The 17,655-nt window shown below is 46.9% G+C and overlaps 1 protein-coding gene across 2 annotated transcripts in view; it reads right to left on the reverse strand.

The window, feature by feature from the left end:
* The window catches only part of LOC135913340 (uncharacterized), a 298,144-nt gene that overhangs the window by 22,244 nt on the left and 258,245 nt on the right, over positions 1-17,655 (reverse strand). The window contains exon 1 of one of the 2 annotated variants that reach the window (XM_065445930.1): positions 5,371-6,852. The exons of the other annotated variant lie outside the window; for it this stretch is intronic. Within the exon in view, the coding sequence (XP_065302002.1) occupies positions 5,371-6,208 (838 nt within the window). The 5' untranslated portion in view covers positions 6,209-6,852. Of the gene's footprint in view, positions 1-5,370; positions 6,853-17,655 lie in introns of those variants that run through there. 2 annotated transcript variants of the gene reach the window in all.

Here is a 17,655-nt window from a genome sequence, read left to right on the forward strand (position 1 = left end):
GAACTAGGGTAGTTTCTAGAGCCATCGTTTGGATAAGTCCCCTCGTCGCAAGGTTCACTATAAGACAATCTTTGTCCTACCGCTGTTGATCACTTCTAGTTTCCACCTTTCGACGTATACCCTTGTCTTGCTTGGACTCACAGAATGATAATGCCGTGAGGCTAAAAGCATGCTTCCTAGCAAAACAAGCTTAGACCCAAGTTAACGACGCATGGTGCTCATGGGTAGTCACGTCTGTGTTGCTGATTTTCTTTCATGTATTTTATGTACTCATAGGACGTCGCCTTGTACTTGTAAATTGAATAGTTGAAAATTCAGCATTTGTCCTTTACGTCTGTACCTATAGTGTCTAAGCTTGTTGCGCTAGGAAAGCTAGCATTTCCAGTATATCGCGCAGGTGCTTGACACAATTACTACTTTCAGAGTACACGAAGTTGACAATGGTATCGAAATGGGCGAGTTGGTACTAGTTCATTTTGCGAAAGGCGTGTAGAAACTCTTCGTTTCTCACGAAATATGCGCACACCGCGAATGTCGTCTCTACGATGTTCGCTCGTGAGCAAAACTTGGGAGACTACAGAATTAGCAGACCAATTGCTAAGGCTGTGGTCTCTCTCCCCCCCGCCCCCTTCCGCCTCAAAGAAAGAAAAAAGAAAAAGAAATAAAGAAAGGAGACACTGTATAATTTTCTTTACGTATGCTGACACACACACACACACACACACACACACACACACACACACACACACACACACACACACACACACACACACACACACACACACACACACACACACACACACACACACACACACACACACACGCACACGCACGCACACACACACACACACACACACACACACGCACCACACACACACGCACGCACACACACACGCACCACACACACACGCACACACACACACACACGCACACACACACACACGCACACACACACACACACACACACATTTCGACCGTCTATCCACAAGAAGCACACAGAAACCATGCGGAATATGGCCGGCGCAAGATCGTTTTAAGTTCGAGGTTCACTGAGCAGCAAGACGAAGGAATGAAGATCAGCTAGCACTCAAGGAGCAGTTTCTGCTTCAATGCGCTGCCATTTAAGAAATTGGAAACGATAACCGGATGATCGTTTTTTTTCGTTTTTTCCTCACCTGGCTTTACAAATGTAGGCAGACGAAGCAGCAAAACATAGTCGAATAATATATTTTTAATATCACTCTTTCTTTCCTACTTGTTTTTTCTTTCCATACAGTCGACCTGTGCCGTACGACACTCCAAAAACAAATCTTATAATGTTACGAAGAGCAAAAGATTACGTCCGCGAAGTTTCAATAATAAAGAAACCTGCCATCGTTAAATATTGCTTTTACTTCACTAGCTGAGTTTCCGTAGAAGTCTATCGTCAGACATAGGTCGAAATTGACCGGAATTAATAAACGAATCTCGTGCCAAGACAATACACACAAGTGTGTGTGGTCTTGGCGCAGAACTCGTTTATTATGTCGGATAACCAACTAGCCCAGCAGTTCACTCTTCTAAACTATATGACTAGAATTTTCTCTCTCTTGTCTGGCAAATTAAAACTTATGTGACTTTTATCTTTACCCCCATCCCCTCCATTTTCTTTTTTTGTAATGTGGCCAGCGGGCTCAGCAAGACTCGGCTTTCGTTGGTGAAGTAGAAATTTTGATTCGAACTCATCTGCATTTCACGTCTCTATATCGCTCTATACGCACCGCGAAGATGAGAGAAAAACAAAGCAATAAAAATGAATATATACGATGCTCCAAAACAATTGATTACGCGTTGGTCGCTGTGATGCGTAAAAGTACGCCATCTTGATTGTTATAGTAATGGATAAAGCGCCGGGAAGATGGGCACCTCCCGGTCTCAAGGCTCTTGAACACAATTTTTGTATTACCTTAGTCGGAGGAATGAACATTTTTTTGTTCATTTTATTTTTGTTTTGCCGCTTTGTCAACCGTGCAAGCACAGGGCATGACTGATGGGCGATACAGAAATAATATATATTACGCAAGAAGATAGATAGATAGATAGATAGATAGATAGATAGATAGATAGATAGATAGATAGATAGATAGATAGATAGATAGATAGATAGATAGATAGATAGATAGATAGATAGATAGATAGATAGATAGATAGATAGATAGATAGATAGATAGATAGATAGATAGATAGATAGATAGATAGATAGATAGATAGATAGATAGATAGCAAAAGCAGGGAGGTTGCATCAACGCTCGGAATGCATCAACGCTCGAGTACTTAGATTTAGGTGCACGTTAAAGAACCCCAGATGATCAAACACATAAGCCAGAGTTCCTCACTACGGCATGCCTCGTAATCAGATCGGGGTCATCGCACGTAAAACCCGAGAATTAATATTTTTTTAAATGTCGAAGTGACCTGACGAGGACAAAATAACGTCGATGACGACAAGGGTCGTCGTCAGCGTAACAGAATGGACGGCTGGGCGGCCGGCCGGACGGACAAGGCAAATCCGATTCCGAGCATTTAGCTGCTATCGCAGTAAAATTGTGCAAAAAAACAACCAGACTTGCATATATACATTCTTTATGCACGTGGCGTCGCTGACATAATGCACTTTTCTGACGTAGATAAGCTTATGAGGAATACAGAGCCTATGATCTAGGCAGCGCAACTGCTCACTCCTAAATTTAGTGCATTAAATGTATATTGCTTCGAAACAATAATTTTTGTTTTTGAAGCAGGCTTAATTAGCATCGCATGCAGCTGCAGCATTGCCCACGTATGGGCCTTGATCACGTTACCGCTAAATGAATGATTTAATTCTTTTCTGAAATTCTTAAACCACGACATTATTTATTTATTTATTTATTTATTTATTTATTTATTTATTTATTTATTTATTTATTTATTTATTTATTTATTTATTTATTTATTTATTAGATACTGCCAACTGCCTCTTGGCAGTCCAGGCAGGAGTGAGTGAGTACAAAGTCGGCACTGCAAGTCAAAATAACAAAAACGTGAGTTACAAGGAACCATGGAGAAAAAATGTTTAAAGATACAGACTATTGCGTCGGTAAAAACAGCATGTAAACAATTACAAGAAATAGGAAACTGGTGACTCTAAAACTAACATGCTTCATTGCAAAGATTGCACGGCAGACACAAAGAATTCGACGGAGGACGTACAAGCGACTTCATGCGGTAGAGCATTCCACTCTGCTATATAGTTCGAGGGAAAAACGAGAAGCGATAAGCAGTAGTTTTAGTCTGTGGCATCACAATCGTTTTGTTGTGCTTGCGTCTGGTTCCTCTTGTTTTATTAAAATTGATGTACATTTCGGGATCGATTTTGGTTTGTTTATTAACGATATTAAACAAAGTTTGTAGGCGATGCAGTCTGCGCCGAAATTCTAGCGATGGGAGGCCTAATCGAGCTAAACCGGGCTTAAACACGCTGACTGCACCCACAGAAGATTCTTCGTGCTCCCAAAACAGCCACGAATCCGTAGAGCTGCGCGATATGAATTGCACATGCGTAGAAGTTGCAATGCTGGCGTCACTGCGCCACAGTGGAGAGCCGTATAATGATATATATATATATATATATATATATATATATATATATATATATATATATATATATATATATATATATATATATATATTGCGTGTTTTCTCTCTGTGGGTACGTGGCTGTGGTGTGGTTGTAACCACGGGAGCAAACAGACCACCTTATATAAGAGCGCAAACGTTGATTGCGTGAGCAGGGGTGTGCTGTGAGGGACGCGTCTTATGAGGTGTCGCGTTTTGATCCGTTCTTCTCGCCGACCCTGCCACCATCCCCTTTCATACTCTGCGTGGATTGTACATATGTGTGACCCCGATAACACTAGTGGTTTTTTTTATCGATATCTGCACGGACTTCAACGTGCGGCGGCCACATCAAAGTGATCACGCATATCTGCACGGACGTCACACATGTTTCGCATGCGGTGCTGCCGCCACATCAAAAACACCAATGCCTCGAGCTCAAGAACCGACGTCTACAGACCTCAGTGACCGATTGTGGTGTCGATGTGTAGCTATGGATGAAGCGGAACCCTCAGTGTTCTATCCTTCATTTCCTTCTTTTCATCTCTCAACCCCCTTCCCTCTGTTTTAATGAAGGGATATGCCATAATTGGAGGGAGACCCCATTATTTAATTTTTTTACATTACAACCATGACAATGTCTTCAGAACACTTGAAAAAAATTAGTATAAAGTGAAGATTTAAGAAAAAGTAATAACACCCACCACGAAAGCGCCGAAACATAAACAGCCTTCAAGACAGTTCGCTCGAGTCAGGATTGGCAGGGACGTGTTCTGATAGATGAACCAAACCGATTTTAGCCTTTTGTTTTACCAGCGTCAATAACTAATGGTGTTCCATAGTGCGAGTTGTTGCCATATAAGAGACTGTGTGGGTGTAGTGAGAAATAGTATTTCCAACGCCGATGTACCTGACACTTTCAAACTAAAACAAATAAAAATTGATCTACTTTAATGCACTTAAAACAAAAGAAAAAGAAAGAGCAAGAATACTGGTACGAAATTCACAAACAGTTTGTTTGTAAGAACTGTTTGCTATTGACCAGACACTTTAGCCAATTATGTGGCCAACATCACGATTGGCTAATATAGCCGATCTTACATATAGATATGTGGCATAAGTACAAACACTGCGTTTTACTGATGTCCTCACGGTGATCACAGGGTTTAGCTGAGAGGTCGCAGTCAATAGCAAAAGCAAGAGTGACCAGCAAATACGAACCTCGAAATTGCTTTCAAAGATTTCGCTTGCTTTCCAGCATCCAAATTTGCATTACAACACCGCAGTAGTTCGTTAAGCAAAGAAGTTGGTAAGTGGAGAAGTGCTAGGACTTAGTGTTTTAGCAACGACAAATTGTTTATTACGAAAAGCAAACAAAGCAGACACTACGAGATTTCTGCTAAAGAAATTATCAAACAAACACCGTTACGATCAGAAAAGACGACGAGAAAAAAGTGTCGCGAACGCTCAATCACGCAAACGCCTTAGATGAACAGTATTTTCCACTGAGACTGTTCTAGGCTGCCGAACAAGGCGCTGTCTAACAGAGAAGGACGACAATGAGCCCACGTACTCGTACAGAATAAGTTTTTGACAAACAGATTTCAGAATTGTAGTAGTGCCATGGCTGCGCGCAGCCCTCTCCACGCAAATGACATCACGCAGACTAAAAAACAGATATGCAGTCAACACGCCCCAGCATAGATTTCACACATAGGGAGCGGAATCATTACTCACAAACTTCGTCGACGGTAGGCGATAGGAACAGTGTGATGGCGACGAGCAAGACGCTGGCCGTGAGCAGAGCCAGCGCCACGAGAACCACGGCAAATACGATCCTGCGCCGACGGCTCTCCTTGTGGGTGACACCCGCCGCAGGCGCCAGTCCCACTTCGACCGCGAACAGTTCGGTCAGCGACGTAGTCTTCAGCAGCCGAGCGCCAGCACCGGCTGCTGTCCTGCTCGAACCGCCGCGATTCCACTGGGCACTGCCACAGTCACCGGACGCCAGGGTCGACATCGACCCCGCCTTGCTACCGTCAGCGTCCCGCTTGGAGCTGCCCACCCGACGAATCTCGTGACCCTCTCGAAGCACCACCATGCTGCGAGGCCTCGGTCCCTCGCTGCTTGTCCTTCGCACCGGTTGCCTGTTCTTCGCCGTAGTATCCTTACCGTCTTCCCGATCCGCTGCCGCGGAGGATGCAGAACGTCGCAGGCGTCGTCCTTTGCGACCGTTGTTCTTGTTGTTGGGGTTCTTGCCCCGCCTGCTTCCGCGGGCGTTGCTCCTCTCCTGTTCGTGCTCGCCTGCGACCGCTTCCGACTGTACGGACGGTCGCCGTTGGGACGACGACGACTGCCTTCCTTGGCGCTGATTTTTCGGTGCCCTGCGGTTCCCAGCGCAGTTGCCGCGACCTGCCGGCCCGCCATCGCCGCAGGTGAGGCTGTCGAGACTCCGAGAGCACCGGGGCGTCTCGTCTTCCCTGATCCGAGCGAATGTTGAGTGTTCCTTGTACTCCTTGCGGCGGTTCTTGGAGTTCTGACGCCTAGCTCCAGCTTTGGTTCCACTGCTTTCCATAGCTATAATTTGTCATTCATACTTGCGGGTTGACACAAACTTTAATTAGGCGGAAGAGCAGCATTTAAGCGCGCATATCCCGGCAACAGTGTTTGCACGTATCACTACAACTGGCTTTACAGTTGCTTCAGATATAGCATTTGCCTTCGGAAATAACTCAGCTGATTTGTACCGCTTCTAAGGAGACTGCAACTCAACGAGAGGTGTATCATCTCGCTGTAGTCCTTTCGTAATTTCGCGCTGTCAGTCCGGTATGCTTCGAGCGATGGCACTGGTCGGCGATCGATTGGCGTTCCCTTTCGGCACTGTTGTTACTTGGTTGGTTGTTTACTCCTTGATCAATCAGCGGTGCAGCCAACAGGTGCAATCAGTGTGCCAAAAAGAAAGAACAAAGACATGCACAGTTGGCAGACCGATTTGCATGCCGAGATCCACCAAAGGAAACGATCGTGCAATTCGCTGCCAGTGCCTAAGGCTAGGACATAAATGATTCTGCGGGCCACTTCTCACGGATCCTGGCTGATCGTACCACGACGGTCGTTCTGGCGAGGAGCCGTTCCTCTGGCTCCCGCACCCATGGCCTGCGGAGCCGCTCGCCGTTTCATCCGGTATTCCTCGTTCACGTGGCGCAACAGACTGCCTGGCCCTCCAGCACCCGAGCCGCGGTCCTGTCTGGGACGTCAGAGTTGGAAACATGGCGAGGAGGACCGCGGCCGCTGGGGGTGACGAGAGCAATGAGGGAGGGAACAGCCGTGGAGGGAGAGAGCTCGCGCCTAACGCGGGCGCCGAGGACCCCTCTCGCCCGCTCGTCAACGAACCGCACTCCCCGCTCCCACCTTTACACTCGATGTTTCTGTTCCAGAGTCGGGCAGACCTGGGCCGGAGCCACGGCTTGCGCGGAGAACGCGGGGCCGAACAGCGCATGAGAACATACACAAACAAGAGCGCGTGCCGCGCTCCGCATCGGGGCAACGAAAAGAAGAGAGAGAGAAAAAAACAGCAGCAGGAAAGAAGAAAAAAAAATGTGGTGACGACGTCAATGGGAGAGGAAAAAGGGAGAGAGGGATAGTTGGCGAATGCAAAAAAGGCACTCCCGTTCTCTGCGGACGCCGCGCACTGTTCTTCTATTTCGGGACTGCTGCTCCCGGTCCGTCGTCTATTGCTCCCGCCACCGGTGCTGTGCGTAGTGCTATTATTTATAAGCATGTTTACTTTTTTTTCTTTTTGGAAACTCTTTTATTTTTTTTGTCTTTCTCGTTTACTATCCCGGCTCGTAACAGAACTGGCAAGCGCTTGTGTGGTGCCGCGCGTCACTGAGAAAAAATAAAATAAAAATAAAACAAGGCTTAAAAGACTCCCTCGCGCCCTCCATTCCCGCCCTCTAGGAGTGCGAAGAAGAAAACTGAGGGTCTTGTTGGAAATAAACCGTCCCTGGCGTCCGCCACGCGAGCGGGCACGCGCGCGCGTGTCTGTTGCTCCGCTCGGTTCGATCTGCGATTTGTTCTCGCCGCCGTCTTCGTCCAACCGAGGCGGCCTCCTGGCGCGTCTTCTGCTGCTGCTTCTGATGGTGCTTCTCCTGCTGCTGCTGCTGCTGCTGCTGCTGCTGCTGCTGCTGCTGCTGCTGATGCTGGTGCTCAGCGAATACCCATGCTCTGCCAGCTCTGTTTCTCTGTTCACTTCTTTCCATCTACGCTGCCGTTTCATTTCTCCTCCGCATCGCGTTTCTCCGCTTGGCGCTGGGGCTCTGGGGAGAAGCTTGTGTACCTCTTATGTATAGGAAGTCTGATGGGGCAACAGTATGTGCAGACCAAAGGCACAGCGAGAGCGCCCTGGAGGCTTCCCCGAAAAAAAGAAAGCCTAGATCTCGCTAGGGACCATAGCTAGTGCTATCGGCGGATAGTTGGCCTTTTTCCATCTTCACCTCCACCCCCTCTTCTTCTGCCCCCCCATACAAATATAAGGGAACGATGGAGAGCAGTAACGTACACACGCGAACGTACGCACGTAGCAGCAATCGTAATGACGACCAGGACGCTGGCAAGTGATAGCGTAGCTGTACAAGCAACCGTAATTTGATATAGGAGAGCACGGACATGCCGGGGCGCTGTGTCGCGAGCTGCAGCTTCGGGCAGATCGACAACGCCGACTGCGACGAGGATCTGTGTGAGGGCGTGTTTCGAGCGATATACGTGGGTCTGCCTCGTTAATTATTTATTTGCTTGCAACGTGCTGCAAATCGAAACACGGCTAGAGCGTACGGTTCCTAAGATAGAAAGATAATGAGCAGTAAAAAAAACAGAAAGAAAGAAAGAAAGCCAAGCATGAGTAGAGAGAATATTTAATGGCAGAAAGGTGGAGAGTTCGGCCTGAGTGAAATGCCTCTAGCCTGCTACTCCACGCTGGGGAAGGGGTTTGGGGAATGACAGAGATAGGATGTGAAGAGGAAGGAAGGTGGTGGTATGGTGGATATGATGAGGGCTGCACAGCACAATGTTTCTGTGTAATGCGTACGTGTACACTTCACCGCACAGCACAGTCATCCTCGCGGGCATGAGTAAACATGAGTAAACATGAGTAAAGCATGAGTAAACAGCAACAGAGTCTGGGCTTTTCGAAGCAGATATTGATTTCCATTCGAGAGTTCTCATTACTCGCTCTGCTAAGCAACAACGCGGAAAGCTGCTGCTTTTGTGCTATTATAACGCGCTATAAATGCATATATAGAAAAACTGGCCAGAAGTTCGCTCCCCTCTCTCTCATTATGATAGCTCGCTCAGAATGTGTAGAAGTCTCGACATCTGCGCGAGTGTGTGTCACGGACGCCCTTGCATGCCCTCATTTACCCAAGCGACGTTTCTATATACCTCGTATCTCATACAAACTTGCGATTTCGTGTAACACTGCGACGTTGCTCGCGTATGCGCTCAACACACCTTGAGTCTTCTGTTAGTTACCTCTAAAGAGGCTGAAATCCACCTATCATGCTACAAAAAATGCATGATCGATGGCGCGATCCAACCTCCGTCTTCTAGCACTATAGCCCAATTAACGCTTTATCTAACTATTAGGCCACGATTCGCACATTCTTTTATTTTTCTTTCCAGTAAAACTCAATGCAAAATAAACGCAAACATAATTGCCATTGCTATTGCCACATACATTAGAGGTCAGTCCAACATGGGATGACTTTGTTGAATTGGAAAGGATTCATATGCTGCACAGTTTCTGCAGCGCACACTTGTTTCTCGTAACAAAATTGCTCTTCGAAGTGTGTGGATATCCATACACTGCGATCCTCTTTCTTATGTGTTTTAGGCGTGTAGACTGCCCACGTGTTGTCTTTTTCTCTGTGCTCACATAGAACTCTCTCTCTCTCTCTCTTTTTTATTATTTCGCGAATATGCCAGGCGCTGGCAGAGTGTTCCAGGGTTCTAGCTCTAGTTGGCCAGATTGGACGGTGTAAAATACGGGAGGGCGCATCGGCGAACCATTCGATGCACCGACGTCGACGGTGCTTGCCGCGCTGGCCACCGCCGAGTTTGCTCTTCAGTCCAGGGCACAGGTTCGCTCGAAAAAAATAGTTCCCGCCGTTGTTGCCGGAAAGCCTGCATCGCCACCTATACTTGCGACACCAGTTTCTCGCCTTTTTCCGTTGCGACAACTAGCGCTTTAAGACTCTGTGTTAGGCAGCCCGGTCTTTGGGATCGTGATCTTTCACCAGGCGGATACCTACAAAGGGCTTGACGTCCACCTATAATGCTATCGTATTGAAAGTGCTGGTGCTGGCAACATGGTGGATGTATAGCTCTGTCAGATTTATTGAGCCGTCAGACTTACGGCAAAAATTCGCTGTTGTTACACTTACTTTTTATTTAGCAAAACGACGTTTCATGCACTGAAGCACAAAAACAACTAAAATGCTAACACATTTTGTCGAACACTTAGGGAATAATTATCTCAAAATTGGTATAATCCTGAATTTTAAGTAGATACGCATTGCGAAGTCATCGGCTACAGTTCGTAAATTCCAACATGTGACTTCAAGTAATTTCCATAAACCATACTTATCGAAATTTTGTTAGTTAGTTGAGTATTAATTTCGACTTCTCGTGCTAGCGGCGTATTCCTTTTCGCGTAAACTCGCATATATAGAATTGTGTTATTTGACGAAAGTGGCTCATGTGTGGAACCACATTTACTACAATACTTTCAGTTTACCATTATTTTTGCGTGTTTTCGGGAGGCGCCGCTCCTGATATTTCTGGCGATGAAACGGAATCAGCTAGGCGTCCGGGCGAGACAGACGTTATAGCGTCAAGCGCTCCGAGGAAGCGCAATCACCTCATGAGCGACATAGGCAGCGAGGACACCATGATGTATTATTCTGCTTCAGAAGAAGATGTGTCGGATGAAGGTGACTACTTGACAATTGTCAGGCAAAAAGGAAAGAGGAGAATCGTCACTGCTTCCTCGTCTTCAACAAGGACGACAGCGATGGCAAAGAAGAATGACATGGCTCATACCACCCTCTTCTTGCCTGAAACACTGACCGACAACGTGAATCGGCTAAACAGGCAAGCCACATCTGTCACACTGGAGACTCTTCTTCCGATGAGATTACGAATATGAGAATTAACACCCGTAAGAATATACTCGCAGTCGAGCAGAGCAGCGCTAGATATCTTGCGCACAGTCAAAGTGCTGGGCACCATAAATGTTCGCAACTTAATACCACAGGACAACGCTAATTTATCAGGAGTCAATTATGATGTCGACGAGTCAATCAACGACAAGGTCCTGCTTATTTTGATAAAACCCGCCACAGAGGATGTAACTATTATTGAAATCTGTCGCCTAGGAGAATAACTGTGTGTGAAGATAACTTTCAAGGGAGGAAGCTTGCCGTCACACGTGAAACTTGGATTTTTTCGTCATCCGGTGCGACCTTAGTTCCGAGACCACTTCAGTGCCGCAACTGTTTGAAGATCGGCCATGTCAGCGGTATATGCAAAAATTAGACCGTGTGCCCAAAATGCTCTGAGCAACACAGCGCTGATGCTTGCCGAGTGACTGACTTCGAATGTGCCAGTTGCTCTGGTCCCAATGAAGCATCGTCGAACGACTGCCCGTGACACAAGACGGAGCTGAAAGTCATCAAACAATTGGCGAGAGAAAACTCGACGCACAGAGAGGACACCGCTAAAGTGCGACGGCGTCGTGCTCGCCGCAGACGATCTTTGTCTGCTAAAAATACTGATACCGTGATACTGATACACTTTGAGAAAAGTGCCTCAAGAAGACAAGAGACTCTTCAGAGAAGCGGTGTCGTGCCACTTCAGTTCTTTGTGGAGCTCACCTCACAAGCCATGTGTGATCAAGGGTCTCAAAAGAAACCAAGCCACCTTACAACTCCGCATTCGCACGGGCTTTGCTCGTATCCGTGCGTGGATGTATAAGACTGGCCTGGCGTTATCACAATTATGTTCAACGTGTGGTGTGTGCGGTGACATGGAACATTACCTAATGTGCTGTAGTGTGTATAACGCGGAAAGGAGGGTGTTATTCGGGTCCCTCAAGAACACAGGACTTCCTCACAGTTCTCTTCAGGACATTGTTTTCCCGCGCGGGAACCGATTGTGTAGGAAGGAGGTCTCTCGCCTTCTGTTAAATTACCTACAGGACACGGGTTTGGCTTCCACATGGTGAACTGAGGAGTGACCATTTGTAATTGGGAGGTCTGTGTCTGATTATGTGATTTATTTATTTTAAGTGTCGCTACGGTGGAGCAATTGCCGGCAGCAACTGCAAGGCTAATCCCACCAGTAGCCTACAACAACTCAACTCAATTCACTGATACCGTAGTAAGAAAGATGCCACTTCCTGCAGCTGGTGTTCTCAAGGCGATCAACCGCACTGACAACACGGTGTCTGGAGACGCAGTGCATACGTCTATACTGCAAACGCCTGGCCTGCACTTCCGGCATTAGATCCTCCAGCAGAACAAAGACCGACGGTGGACTACCGACGCACCAATGACGGCACAGATCGGGTGCAAGGTCAAGACAAGCAAGCAATCGAAATAATGAAGTCTCCAATGAAAGTCATTCACGTGATGATAAATGACAGGCAGACGCCATCTGCTCGGGGTGCACTGCAAGTGCTGGAGGGTCTGGATCTGGTCCTTGCGAGCCTCGAATAGCAAGCACAATGGCTCTACTGCATCAGCCATTCTTCAGACCAAGTCAAGAAAGCATCTATTATGCAATAGAATGCCCGTGGACTGAAATCTCGTATTGATGATATTCACCATTACGCATTGCCCAATCGATTCCCCCTTATTTTCGTCTGTGAATCGAACCTATAGAAACCCGTCCGAATCTCAGGTTATGAACCTTATGCTTCATCGTCTTGTAATGACATTAGCAAGGTGATCATCTACATACCATGTGAACTGACATCCGTTGTTCATCCAGTGCGGCCACATGACAGTAATCAGTATGTCTGTTTGACCGTGAAAAAAAGAAACAAATTTGCGTTTACTCTAGTGGGCCCTTACATTTGTCCATCAAGTCGTTTCGACAGACAGAGATTGAGTGACATTATAGATGCGACTCCTGGCCCATGGACTGTTGCTGGGGACTTTAACGCACATCACTCCCTTAGGGAAGCATCAAGGTACATTTCCAAAGGAAGAAACCTCGTTTCCATTGCCTGTGGCCATGAACTTTGCTATCTAAGCAATGGCAGTTCTACGTCTTTGCGCGGCCAGACGTACAGCAGTTGTTTAGACTTAGCTTTTGTATCGCGATGCCTCACTCGCTGGGTGCGTTGGTTAGCAGATATAGAAACTCACGGAAGCGATCACATTCCTGCCTACCTGAAGATAAAAGGACTAATCAAATCGATTTCATCAAATGTTCTACAAACAATTAATTAGTCCCTGTTTAAATAATTTATGGAAGACGCATGCCACAAAGGCTTTTCGTCCACACCGGCAATCCAGATCGCCATGACCATGCAGCATGCTATGCATTCATTTCTGTCATTAGGAAAATAAACGGATTTTGAAGCGGAAATACAGAGCCTCCCTGCAATCCGCCGGCGAGCGGAGCGATATAGTACAGATGGACTAAATCGGTTTACAACTTTAAGGAGGCCAGGCGCATTCGAAAAAAAAGGAAGAAAAATTCAGCGTCGCATTGCTGTACTGCAAAATCAACCCTGAAAATTTTTTTGTGAGTCCCTCGATCCGCGTAAACCACTGTCGGTTGTCTGGAGAACAATCCGTGGACTTCGCACAGTTCCTCAACAGCGCCGTCCATTTAAATCTCAAGCCCTCCATCCAGGACGTCGAGGAGTCGGCGTAGCCGAAGATCAGTGCGCGATGATCGCGGGTCCGACGTTCCAGCCTTGCACACATATTCCTATTGCCCCTCTTGCTCCCGAGATCCTCGCATGGACGCGCCTTTCTTCATCGTAGAACTGGAGGCAGCACTTGCTAGGTGTAGGCGATCTTCGACACCAGGACCCGATGGCATCCCATACTCTGCGCTTGCAAACCTTGGTCAAGTTTCCAGACGTGTACTTCTTGGCCTATACAACACATTATGGTGTGACGGCTTAGTCCTTAAGACGTGGAAATTCATTTGCCTTGTTCCACTCTTTAAGCCTGGCTAATCTCCATTATTGTCATCTTACCGTCCAATACCACTGGTCAGCTGCGTCGGCAAGGTAAGGGAGAGAATGATCCTTACACGGTTAGAATGGTACTCAGAATTTTACAACCTCTATCCAGCGGTAATGGCCGGCTTTCTACGCGGACGCTCCTCAATAGATAGCGTTATTGGTCTTGTAACATATGTACAGCACCAGAAACATTTAAAACGAATCACTGCGGCCTTATTCCTTGATGTTAAAGGTGCTTACGACATTGTAGATCATCATGCAATTTTGTACGCCATAGAAGCTATAGCGATTGGTGGACACGCTTTTCGCTGGATACGCAGCTATTTGAATGGAAGATCTTTCTTTATTTTGACTGAAGACGGACCAGCGCCGTCTAGCTCTACCAGTCGTGGTGTAGCGCAAGGCGGAGCACTCAGCCAGATCTTGTTCACCCTGGTGCTCATTGGTCTCGCCGATTCGTTACTGCAAACCGTACAGCTCTCCGTATATGCAGACAACATTTACATATGGGCTTCAAGAGTGACACGTGTACAAGTCCGCACACGACTTCAGAAGGCTTCAACAGCCGTGTCAAGATACCTAAGAAGACAAGACCTGCAGCTTTCACCTGAGAAATCTGCACTCGTTGTTTTTACTCGCAAAGCGATGGCCTCGTTTGATTTTCGGATTAGTGACCAAACTGGACGATACAGACGAACACACCAATTTTTGGGCGTCATCATTGATAGAGACTTGTCTTGGAGCCCTCACGTCTCGTACATAACAAAGTGTTTGGCCACCATTGTGGGCCTTCTCATGTTTCTCGGTGGAAAGTCCTGGGGCGCAACAGTACCGTCAATGTTGCAACTATATAAAACACTATTTTTGGGCTTCCTGCGGTACAGCTTACCTGTACTAGGAAATACTTGCACTACAAATATCCACAAACTCTAGAGTGTGCAAGCACAAGCATTTAGTACTTGTCTCGGTCTCCCAAAAACTACGTCATTGATTGCAACAGTGGTCATTGCCAGAGACGCTCCTTTGACAGTCTACATTGCTACACATGTCCTGAGAGCACACACGGGACACCTGGCTCCGAGTCTCTCATGCCATCTTGCTTGCTTTCCAGCAAAGAAGCCACATTCAACATCTGCCAAAATTATTGTATGACATCAGTCCTACTTGACATCACAATTTAAGCCTGTTACATGATTATCAGACCCATTGTCGTGTTTGCACCGACCGCAAATGCAACTGACAATTTCAGGCATCAGAAAGAAAACTGAAGCACCGTTGCAAGCTTTGAAGCTAGCAACTTTGGAACACATTCACAACGTGCACAGATTCCGGCAACATGTTTACACAGATGGTTCGGTAAAACTCAACAGCTCTGCTGCTGCAGTCATCAGCCTGGCAAAATTTGAAGAAATAAAGTTAAAAACTTCATGTGTGACCACATCGACGGGTGCAGAACTTGCGGCACTCCGTGCTGCACTTGATTTCGTTAATCAGGAACCACCGCAACAATGGACAGTCCTTAGTGACTGTACATGACTGTCCTTAGTGACTGTCCTTAGTGAATGTCCTTATTGACTGTCGCGAACAGACGCTGCGGCTGGGTTGCGACTGATGTCCCGCGAATGCACTTCGCCCCTGTGGGATTCGAATGTTTTCAAAATGTGTCGTTTGCGTTCGTTGTCTCCGGATATACGGATGCATTTACCGCCTGGGTTAACACGACGTGAACAGACCATGCTGCAACGTCTGTAGCTAGGCGTTGCATTTACAAACTCATATGCTTTCCTTTTCGTAGTGGCCAACAGCCCCACGTGCGACATATGCAGCAGCTATGGGACGCTGGCACACATTATCTGTGTTTGCCCGCGGCATAGTGCCCTAAGAGAAGTGATGCGCAGAGTGATGGACCAATCGCACAATCGTCCAGTATCAGAACTAAAAGCTTTAGGTCAGCGCTCCCAAAGAACATCCGCGCTTAAAGTCTTACTATCGTTACTAACCCCCGTATTCAGAAATGCATCTTAAGCTGAAGCCCGTGCTTGACTTGATATCAATGACGCCTGGTGGGAACGCGCGCAAGACGCTCATTGCGTTTCCTTTGGTGCGTGCGCGAAAGGCATAATTTAAATCAAGTCAAGCGTGGGCTTCAAGTTAAGATGCATTTCTGAATACGGAGGTAAGGTTCCTGCGGTCTACGGGCCTTCACGATAGACTTCAGGAACGCCGCACCCTACCACTCCATAGTGTATGCGGTTTGTTTGTGCTCGCCTCTCTTTCTCTCTCTCTAGCACCCCCTTCCACTCTCTTTCTCTTTTTGTCCCCCTTAACCCTTCCCCCCGTGCAGGGTAGCCAACCGGAACTACCTCTGGTTAACCACTCTGCCTTTATATGCATCATTGATCTCTCTCTGTACAGTTAAGAAAAAAAAAAGCACCCGAGATTGGTTGAATTAACCATTGACTCTCTGTTCCAGTTAGACACCGGGTTATTCGCTAAAAATAAGTTCTCCTTCGTTTTGCTTTGACTCCGTGTATACTGCCCAGCAGCGGTACTTCGGCGCACACTTCCTCATTAGACTGCTGCATCGCGGTTTATTCTGTCTCCTGCACGTGTTCCGATTAGGCAGAGTGCGACAACATATTCGCAAAGTACAGGACAAAAGGATTGACAGCCAGAAACATACTATTACAAGCAAACTTTACAATGTTAATGGAAACACGTGGCAGATAAGACAGACATAATCGAGGGCATGAACCTGCTAACGGGGAAGTGAAGGCAAAATAGGGAGGTTGGTTACCAAGGGACGCAATGATTCTTCAGCGAAATACCTGTATTTTTTTTTCTCTACAGAATTTGTACGAACGTACGCAAGCAGGGTGCTAGGAATACGTTACGAAACGGCTTTACAAGAAAACGGTAATCCTGAAAAAGGAGCATACTATTACTAAAGAACGCTTCCCTAGTTCGCCATCAAATTATGAAACATTGTGCAGAACGCCGCGCCTCTGCCGTAATGCCAGTTACCCGATGTGTCCGAGTGATGCTCGAAGTTAACTTTCCGAGGTAATTAAGTCGCTGGAAACCATCGTCGTAACTTATACAACTCGACAGCACGTGACATGTGCAGAGGTCATTGCACTGCCTCTTTCATCACCGCCTTCCCTCTTTCTATAATCCCCATTTCCCATTTTTTTTTACACGTGGAAGTAAAAGTGCAGCCCCGACGAGCGTCCCTGTAGCCTTTTCTGGAGTCATTAAAACTGCCCGCGAAAAAACTTTAAAAAGTTGTTTCGTCTCGGCCGCAATTTATAGCCCTGACGGCAAGACATTATGCAAATCACTAACACAGACTTATCCCTTTGGCCCGCGTCTCGAGATCCTCGGTTTTTTTTTTTTTCGGTACGTTCATTCCGCGGGCGTATATAACTCACGTCGAAGCATGGTGGCGAGGAAAGGCGTTATTTCTGCCGCATAACTCCCCACTCCAATTGCCTCTCCTCTCTCTCTCTCTCTCTCTCTCTCATCTCGACCCCTTCCCATTTTGTTGAACGGCCGAAGCCCTGTCTTTGCCACTGCGGGCGTGTAAAAATAGCGGCTATCTCTATCCGAACCTCGACGGAATTTCGAGCGAGAGTGGGCTTGAAGGGGCCTCGCGTGCTTTATCCTCATTAGTGAAGAAAAAAAAAGAAAAGAAAATGAAGGACGAGCTCTGGCATATAGCGCAGAGGCCAGCGCTCCTCTTCTACAACGGAATGTAGCAA

This window comes from Dermacentor albipictus, chromosome 4, assembly GCF_038994185.2.
Source record: "Dermacentor albipictus isolate Rhodes 1998 colony chromosome 4, USDA_Dalb.pri_finalv2, whole genome shotgun sequence".
In the NCBI taxonomy this organism is placed as follows: domain Eukaryota; kingdom Metazoa; phylum Arthropoda; class Arachnida; order Ixodida; family Ixodidae; genus Dermacentor; species Dermacentor albipictus.